This window comes from Sycon ciliatum, chromosome 7, assembly GCF_964019385.1.
Source record: "Sycon ciliatum chromosome 7, ocSycCili1.1, whole genome shotgun sequence".
In the NCBI taxonomy this organism is placed as follows: domain Eukaryota; kingdom Metazoa; phylum Porifera; class Calcarea; order Leucosolenida; family Sycettidae; genus Sycon; species Sycon ciliatum.
This window is the reverse complement of record NC_088649.1, coordinates 8,482,827-8,492,367: the sequence shown is the minus strand read 5'-3', so window position 1 is coordinate 8,492,367 and position 9,541 is coordinate 8,482,827. Positions and strand designations below refer to the sequence as shown.

Below are 9,541 nucleotides of genomic sequence, written 5' to 3'. Positions count from 1 at the left end.
AATCCCGTAGAATCCCGTAGAACCTAATGGGTGTTGAATGTGCAGGACCCTATTGTGTTTTCTGCTATTTCCACTAAGAAATGGGCGCTGAAGGCATTTCAAACGAAAATCGTTTTCTGACAAAGACCTAGCTAGTCCTTTTTTGTCAGAAAACGATTTTCGTTTGAAATGCCTTCAGCGCCATTTCTTAGTGGAAATAGCAGAAAACCACAATAGGGTCCTGCACATTGAGAAACACCCATTCTGTTTACGGGATACTACGGGATTTCGTGCATCTGTACAACGCGCAAAAGGCTTATGCTGCTCCCCCTCAGGGTGTGCTCAGAGTGTGCTCAGGGTGTGCTCAGAGCCTGCAGCAAAATGAGCAGCCTCGCAAACAGTCGAGAATACGCGGCAGTAACAATACAGTCATAATAATTATTATAGTAAAACGTCTGCACGTCTGGAGCATGATTTGTAGGCATGTGTGATAGCTCTACTGTGGCGGAATCTTTAACTTTACACCATTATGTGTGTGTATGTGTGTGTGCGTGCGTGCGTGTGTGTGTGCATGCGTGCGTGCGTGTGTGTGTGTGTGTGTTCAATAGTGCGTGTGTGTGTGTGTGTGTGTGTGTGTGTGTGTGTGTGTGTGTGTGTGTGTGTGTGTGTGTGTGTTCAATGACTGTATAACTTAGTGCGGGCTCAAGGCTAGGTCGTGGTCAAGAGTTTGCACATAGGACGATGTCATAGGAAATAAACTGTGCCACCTCACGTGTATACTTTAAGGTTGGGGACGGGGTGGCTGCTGTAAAGGTCATTCCTTGATCAGTACAGACTAATACTATGTGAGTATTGTTTTCGATCCTGTCTGTCTATCTAGCGGTCTCCAGTCGTCCTTGGGTGATGATTAGGTGTGTCAATGATCGTTCGTGAGGCTTGATGCCGATGACGTAATCCATAATTGCAATACAATGTGCCAAGGGGGCTTTGATGCTGATGACGTAATTGATGATGTAATTGTAGTCCAGTGTGGTGTGTGTGTGGGGGGGGGGGGGGGGGCTGTACTGTAATTCGTTTGGAACGATATTAGTGTCCTTGGTTCCAGTGATGAGGTCGTACTGCCGATGCATGACGAAAGCTGAAAAGAGGCGAAATATCCCAGATCGGGTTACAGATCAGCATCGCCGGCTCTGCTGAAAACTGAGCTTGCCATTACGCTGAAATTTCCGTGTTGTTTTGATCTTGTCTCCTGTTTCCGCCTGCTCCACGGTTCTTCCAGAACTTGAGCTTGAAGAAGGGAACGGTTTTCGTCTTCTTCGGTCCCTTGACGATCAGGATGTTTCGGCCGGACGCAGACGGAACATAGGAGAATCCGGGCTGCGCGAGCTTCTTCGCCAGCCCGTTGGTCAGGGCGTGGCGCGACGACAAGTCCGGGTGCTGCGGCAGCGAGAACAAGGCCAGTTTGGCGTCTTTGTTTGGCGTTGTCATGGCGCCGTGGTTGGCGGGGGCGACGAGCGCCGCCGGCGATGGCGGAACTGTCAGGCCGCGGCGTCGCCGTAGCGACGAGGGAGCCGATTTGCCGGCGACCGCGGCGTGAAACTCGGGCGACCTGAGACCAAAGCCGTTAGCGTCGTGCTGGTGCTGTATGATCGGAGGCGATGGCGTGAACACACTGTCGGATAGTGGTGCGTCCGTGCTGCTGCTCTGCATGTGAGTGGCACTGGTGACCGGTGAGGGCAGTGTGACTGGCGTGCCGACGATGCCGTGCGGCAGCTCACCGTTGCCACCGACGACGGTGACCGGGTTGACGGCGCCGTTTCCGATAAGCGGCACGTCGCCGAAGCTTGCCACGGAGTTCTTCTTGCTGAGGGGCGACTGCGGGAGGCTGCTCACGGCGCCGGCGATCTTGAGCGGGTGAGGTGCGGATTTGACCTTGGCGATGGCGGCGTGCGTGGGTGTAGCGGCGCTGTTCTTGCTGCATGTGGAGTTTGTATCACCACCACCACCACCGCCGCCATCCAGTGAACATCGATCCGGTGGTGTTGCCAGTGCTGGCGGGATGTTCGGTTTCATCGACGGAAGCTTCCTTCCCGGCGTGCCCGCCGCCGTGCGATAGGGGGAATTCCCCGCGGATGGCGTATTCCTGTTGGGGCCGCGTATGGCCACCTGGCGCGTGCGGTGGGGTGACTGGAAGTGATTGTTCGTGTTGTTGGCTGTTGGTAGCGGGGAGCCGCCGTGATCTTCAATGGACAAGTGCACGCGCACATGGCACATAACACACCACGCATACACCCACGCATGCATCCACGCACATACACACACACAAACACACAAACACACACACACAAATTGATACATGTAGATACACACAGATAAAATTAATGTCAAAATATAAGCACAAACACGCGCACCCACACGCCCACGCACCCGCACCCCCCCCCCGCCCCCCCCACATACACACATACACAGCCAGAGACTAGAACATGTTTGACTGATAGATTCTGAATCTGTCACGCATGATTTGCCGCCATGAGCGACTAATCCACGCCAGAGAGAGTGGAGTTACAATAGGGAACACTAATCGGTCTTAATTGTCTTACCTTGTCTGCTGAATTCGTTGATGATGGCGTTTGTCATCCTGTCGCAGTCATCGATGATTTCCGTTGCCATGGATTCCTGGCATTCCTTGCGCTTTGCAGGAGTGCCTCTCTTGCCTCTGCTGCAGGCGTTATCACCGGATGAATTGTTGTTCCTGCGGTTGTGTCGAACTTGGCCGCCATCCATCGAATTGCGTGCGATGGCGATGTTTGAGGCAGCGTCGTCTACTTGCGTTCTTTCCGATGGTGATGTACCCGTCGTAGCGGGAGTGCTGGCTGCTGGTGATGAGTCGCTGGTGAGCTTGAGCCGCTCCGAAGCCAGCTTGGCCGACTGTTCTCGGGCTTGGCTCAGATGGCTGTGGGGTGAGTCGTGCTTGGATCCACCTTCGGAAGAGCCCGATGATTTAACCTTCTTTTTCTTGTCGTGTGCCGACGATTGTGAGTGCTTGGCCGACCCCGCTTTGGGCGAGTCGCAGTGATGTCGTCCTGCTTTGCCGCCATTGTTGCTGTCACTTGCTAAGTCCACGGATGATGATGAGGAGCTGGGTGGCGGCAGGCGTGCCTGTTTGTCATATCGGCCGGGCATCGTAAACACGCTGCCCGTTTGGAAGGCGTTCTTGCCGTTCCTGGTCAACGGCCTGGGGTCGTCTGACGATGACTCGTCGCTATGAAGCGAATCGGCCGAGTACGATTTGGACATGCGATGCCCAGCGGCTATTTTCCGATCGCCGGCCGAGAACGTCTTTGCACGGCCGAGCCCCTTGAGTCCGCGGCGATTGCGCTTGGTCCGGGTGTGAGATCCGGACTCGGCTGACGATCTGGACGAGGAGGACGCTGATCCTTGTCCCTGCTGTCGCTGTTGCCAAATGTTCACCATGTACTTGAGTGACATTCTGCACAGAGGGAGAGATATGGAATGTCAGCCGGTTTTCTGGTTTGGATTTCTAACAGAAATTTCACCAATCGCTACACAATGTAATCATTGAGAATTCCCAATGTTGTAGACAGCAACCTGTTTCGGCCATAAAGACCTCATCAGTATAGTTACGAGCTAAATTGGCCGAGCTACCAGCCATGGTGCAAAGGGGGCACCACAAAGATGTCCCGTCGCTCTAGCGCCAGAGTGCTCACACTTTGAAAAGTAGAGGGCCATGCGCGATGCAGTAGCACTAGAGCAGCCTACCGAGAGTGCTCAACATGACGAAAGCCGAGGAGCGTAGTACTCAATGCTGTAATTGTAATTGAGGATTCTATAGGACAGTGATTGAGTAACGTGCTCCTTCGCCTTGGCCTGATTGAGCAGTAGTCTTTCCAGGTAGTGTACTAGTAGTGTCCGGCCCTAGTGCAAAGCTCGCAGTGTTAACTGCAGTCAGAGCTCTCTAACTTTGATACTTTTGAGCCGCCTTGCAAACGTGTGCACGCACACGCATACACGCACACACATACATGCGCGCGCACACACACACACACACACACACACACACACACACACACACACACACACACACACACACACACACAGACACACGCAGACAAACACAGACACAGACACACACACACACACACGCGCGCTCGCGCACACACTTACACGCTCATGTGCATAAGACATACTCACGCACAAATTCACACACACACGCACACACACACACACACACACACACACACGCACACGCATACACACACGCACACACACACACACACACACACACACACACACACACACACACACACACACACACACACACACACATACACACACATACACACACACACACACAAGTATGCACACACAAAAACACAGACACGCACACACATCCGGGTGTGTGCGGCAACGAGAAACACTACTTACTTGCGAATCGGCTTGCGACGCTGAGGCTTTTCGGGGACATCCTGTTCCCCGCTTGCTTGCCTTCTTGCCGACAAACTATTCAGCCCTGGTGCTGCCATGTCCAGACCATCAACATCCACTGGACGCTCAGAGTAGCGGCTGCGAACCACTGAACGCTGGCGAGAGCGACGTTGGGAAGCTCTGTTCACAGACAAGTCATATGCGAATGCACATACACACACACGGTTGGACACATACATAAACACACAGACACACAGACATTATACACACACACACACAGAAGCAGAACTGTACTTGTGTGGACACACATGTCACCTAATGGCATGAGAATATCGTTTCCGTGAGGTTCACACTGTGAAGCCCTTTGTGAACTATTAAAAAAAATTGTTCTAGGGAAAGTCCAGTCACAACGCAGGAAACAGGCCACTACATGAGTTCGTTATTTCCCTTGCTCTCGCCTGGTCACTGTATTCAAATACAAAATACTTTTTGATCTTCATGTGGGTGATTAAAATGTGTTGAAGTATTGTTGATGGGAGGGTGGAAATACACAAAGGCACACAATGAAAACCTTGGGAAAATTCCGTTGCGACTCAGAGTTGCATGGCTGAACCAATTATCAGACAACAAGAGAAGACAAGAGAAGTGAGCTGGTATCCAAATGTCACCCCAGTAACGTAGACAGCAATGATCGCTACAGGAGGGCGGAAATAGAAAGAGAGTGAGTGAAGTAAAAGGATACAGAGGGGGGGGGGGGGGGTGAGAATACAAAATTCATGTCATACTCACCTTGCTTTAGCGTGCGCGGAGTAGCGCAGTGACTGGCGAATTGAGTCATTTGCCTGCCTGGAGAGGTTCACAGCGAACACCACCATACACACACACATGTGTGCACACACACATACACGTACACACATGTACACACACAGACACACACACACACACATGTACGTACACACATACACCGTACACACACACACGGCACGAAATACTGTTAAGACTATCATACTGGCCCAGTTGGATGACATTCACTAGGATAATGCTGGTTGGATAGGTGTGGGGGATAGCTGCTCCCAGCATTGGCTTCTTACCACCTCACTGGGATATGGTCTTGTCATAGTGATATAAACGCACGCGGATATCGTCACATTAGCTCCTCACATGAAAACATGTAATCTCTTACAAGTTTTTGCTTTGCTCAATATTATGCAGACTCCACTGTAGCTATCCAGTATAACCATCTCCAGAACACTCTCCAAGTGGTCTCTGGACTACAGCAATCACTGAAAAGGAATATTGCCCTTCGAATTTCGCCCCGAGACCACTTTGAAGACGTTGTGAGGATGTATGGTTAAATCCCGGCATACACGAAATTTCGTTTACGTGATGAAGAAATCAATCTACATTGTTAGTACAGTACTGCCGGGCGCCGAGCAACGCAGCGCCAAAGAACGACCAGGCTAGGATTTCACCAAGCACAGCATACCAATGTATACACGGTGACTCAACTGTGCATAGACTGTAGTGCATGAAAATAGGAACGGGCTTGGCTAGGAGGCTGACCCCCAGTTCTTCGGCGCTCGACAGTACTGTAGTGTGTGGACACTCACATGAGAGCTCTGGACTGGTCCGGTGCTAGTCTATCGAATAGCTTGGTGGACGCCTGCATGGTATCCTGCATGGCGGGCAGGGCGTTGTTCAGCACCTGGACCGCCTGCAGGAATGCCTTCTTGTCCGGGTGACCTTCTGGCGTGCTTTTCAGCAGGGCCTGCATGCGAGAACAACAGAAAATTAGCACCGCAGCGAGGGGCATGGTGGGAGTGTATTGGCCCCATTATCAACCTTTCAAAATTGATACTAGTTTTTTTGTCATGAACACAAACACATCACTGTTTTCACTTTGTCGCCGGTACGTCGTTTTCGGCCAGGAAGATGAGCACAGTGACAATCACTCACCCGGTGACCGACCAACTTCATTAAAATTTTTTTTACGTATTTCGGAACAGGGCCCCCATCTTCAGGGTGATACCCAAAATACGAAAAATGCAAATCCCACCAAGACACAAACCTGGGACTTTGCTTGTCACGAGCAATGCTCCAAAAGCATGAGCTATGGGACCAGGCCAAACCTACTCGTAGAGTGCGCGAACACGTCTTCTACTCCAAAGGGGCTGGTCATTTTGATATTTTAAAGTGGTTGTTTGTGCAAGATCTTGTAACACAAGTGAAACAAGAGCGATGTACATAATAGCCAACCATGGGGACAGAGGGAGAAGAGGTGAGAGCTGAAAGAGATAGTAAGACAGGAAACTGTCCCTTGGAAGAAAGTAACTACTGCAATTAAGAGAGCTTTGGCACGTGTACAACGCAACATTAGACTTCACCGGGCTGCTGAAAGGGAACTTGGTTGTGGCCTTAACAAGTATTGTGAAAAAGATCACTGAGTGTAGTCTGGCCCTACCTTCAGATGGGTAATATATTGCGGCAGTCTCTTGATCGGAGACAACAGCAGCATGGACAGGCCTGGGGCGGCAGTGGAGTCATCGGTTGCCAACGATGCGTCCTACATGGAAACACGTGCACAGATATTGTCCATTACATGAATGTGAGCTGCTCAGACTGCTCTCACATCGCTTGTTTCCGTAGACATTGCTCAGTGATCTCCTACCCAGATATAATGCATAAAATCAACCCCAACTCACACCCGTTAGTGCTGTAAATCTTCGGTGCAGTTGTGTTATCGGTAACCTCTCTATGAACTAAATAATATCACCCTGGAAAAATTAAATAATACCTATATTAAAACGCACCCATTTAGTGCTACCGGTTCTGTAGTAATGAACTAGTACTTGTAGCGGAGTACGCCAAACCCGCCAATATTCAATATAAAAATATTCAAATGGAAAAATGGGAAATGGTGGGGCACAAGTCTTAACCCTTTGTGGACGGACTGTACGAGTTTCGATCTAATAAGATCGAAACTTGAAACGCGAATTTTTCTGGGCGCACCGCACGTTTTCGGCGATATTTTTTACACAAATCGAAAGACAAAATCCATATCTTTCCAATGGTGCTAAATTCGCTGGGGGTCCCTAGTCAAAATGTTGACCAAATTGGCCGCGCAAGAAAAAAAATTGAGAGTTTGCGTGAGCATGCAGAACTAAAATTGCAGTACGAGTACTGTCATGGCACGACGCGGAAACGTCCTCTGCATGGATGCGGACGATGCCATCAGCATGATTCTGAACTGGAACTCTGACGAGGACAGTTCTGGCGACCCACTTGACGAGTCTGAAGACGACGAGTTCGAAGTGGACAGTGAAAGTGATGATGATATCCCAGAAATTCAAGAAAACAATTTATCTGATGAATTTGCTGATACTGCTAGTAGCGAGAGCGGCGGCGAGGATGATGATGGTGGAGCTTATCCTATCTACTTTCCAAAAATGTATGGTGTTGTATTGGCTAATGTACACCGATTTCGAGATATTACTGATTTTCGCATGTCGCTTCTTTCCTGTACAAATTTGGTAGTCCATAAAGGGTTAAAAAAGTATTTTTAAAATGTTCCCAAACCCCGACTTTGGGGAAAGGCTGAAATCTTGCATCACGGGAAATTTCTGGTTTTACAGTTCTGCATATTTGCAATGAAAGATGAGAATGATTATGCATCAGTGGCGTGGATTAACACCAGAAGCAACCAGTTGGAAACTGTTCATCAAACGAAATAAAAAAGAAAAAAAGTAAATTTTCGTGTCTGTTCCCGAGGGAGCTCACGGCGGCCGCTAACATGCTGTAAATCCAGCACAAAGGCTTCATCAGTGAGAATTTGAAAACGGTCACTGCCATACCTCGATAAATCCCCGCACGCACGCCGACACCCGAATCTTGTCGCTCAACACTTGCATGGCATCGGCGAAGTTTTCCAAGTACAGACGGTAGCAGTTGAGTAGACTGTGGGTTTGCTGGGAGAAAATGGAAAGAAGAAAATACATCCTTTCTTAAAATTCATTCCGTTTTTTCTTTTCTACCATTGTACATCATTTCCAATTGCTTATCACATGTCGAATAAAGTAACAAACGTCAATTCAGCTTGCAGTCCTTAGAAAATGTTCTTTCACTGTCGAGCTGAATCCACTCTACACTGTGAGTTGTGATGACAATGCCAACTGTGCACCGTGTCACTGTAGCTGGTAAATCAAATCCCGATGTATTGGAAGCTCAAAGCACCACTGGTGGGCAGAAGAAAGTAATTATCTGCAGCGTTCAGTACTGCGTAGTTTCAGATCTTTGTCATGTGATTGTGCTTCTGTAGAAAGGGTACATGGCATGTGGACAGTGGAATCAACATGGCAGATATCATGTGACCTGGCATTGGCCGAAGGAGTTGGATACCCATGTCCTTGCCGTCGTTGCCCTTGAAGTTTAGTCTAGTCTTTTTATTAAAAAATAAATAAATAAATAAATTCGACGGGTTCACGTACTGGGCAGGTCAAGAACAAGGAGTCGTACAACTCCCTAGTCTTTTTATACCCGGGGAAATACGATAAATGCAGGACGACACCAGAGCCCTGTAAGAATCACACTGAACTATGGACGCAGCAGCCTCAGCCTTGACATCGCCTGCCGATATGTACCTTTTCTTGATTCGACAGGATGGTGAAGGAGTTTCCAAGCATGGAGCTGGCTGACCAGTTGGCTCTGCTAGTCTCTAGTGACTGGAGAAAGCGCTCGTGTTTGTGTTGGATGGCCAGCAGCTGCCTCGGGAAGATCACACTACCACGGAGAGACACACAAAGATAGGAGTCGGGGTTACAAAGGGAGAAGAGAACAGAGACAACCGGTTAACTGATTGCTATAACGCTGCATTTCATGCATTTAAGTAAAGCCAAGGCAATCCTCAGACACCCGATAGTTTGTGTATCTTCTGGTTACAAACTTCTATCCAGGAGAGTATTAAATGTAGCAATTGGGGTTGCAAATTAGGATGACTGAATGTGTGGGCCATTCAACGCCTCCCATTTGAACTCCTTCAAACTTATGAATACTACAAGATTACAAGCAAAATTCTACATACAGGGATCAGCTAACGACGTGATCAGACTGAGTGGAAGCG

The 9,541-nt window shown here is 49.2% G+C and overlaps 1 protein-coding gene across 1 annotated transcript in view; it reads right to left on the bottom strand.

Annotated features, from left to right (window-relative positions):
• Positions 1-327: 327 nt before the first annotated feature.
• The window catches only part of LOC135820897 (uncharacterized), a 12,650-nt gene continuing 3,436 nt past the window's right edge, over positions 328-9,541 (bottom strand). The window contains exons 5-12 of the mRNA XM_065333948.1: positions 9,063-9,201; positions 8,277-8,390; positions 6,887-6,988; positions 6,036-6,193; positions 5,215-5,271; positions 4,426-4,605; positions 2,580-3,469; positions 328-2,219 (exon numbers count right to left, since the gene is read on the bottom strand). Of these exons, the coding sequence (XP_065190020.1) occupies positions 1,192-2,219; positions 2,580-3,469; positions 4,426-4,605; positions 5,215-5,271; positions 6,036-6,193; positions 6,887-6,988; positions 8,277-8,390; positions 9,063-9,201 (2,668 nt within the window). The 3' untranslated portion in view covers positions 328-1,191. The remainder of the gene's footprint in view (positions 2,220-2,579; positions 3,470-4,425; positions 4,606-5,214; positions 5,272-6,035; positions 6,194-6,886; positions 6,989-8,276; positions 8,391-9,062; positions 9,202-9,541) is intronic.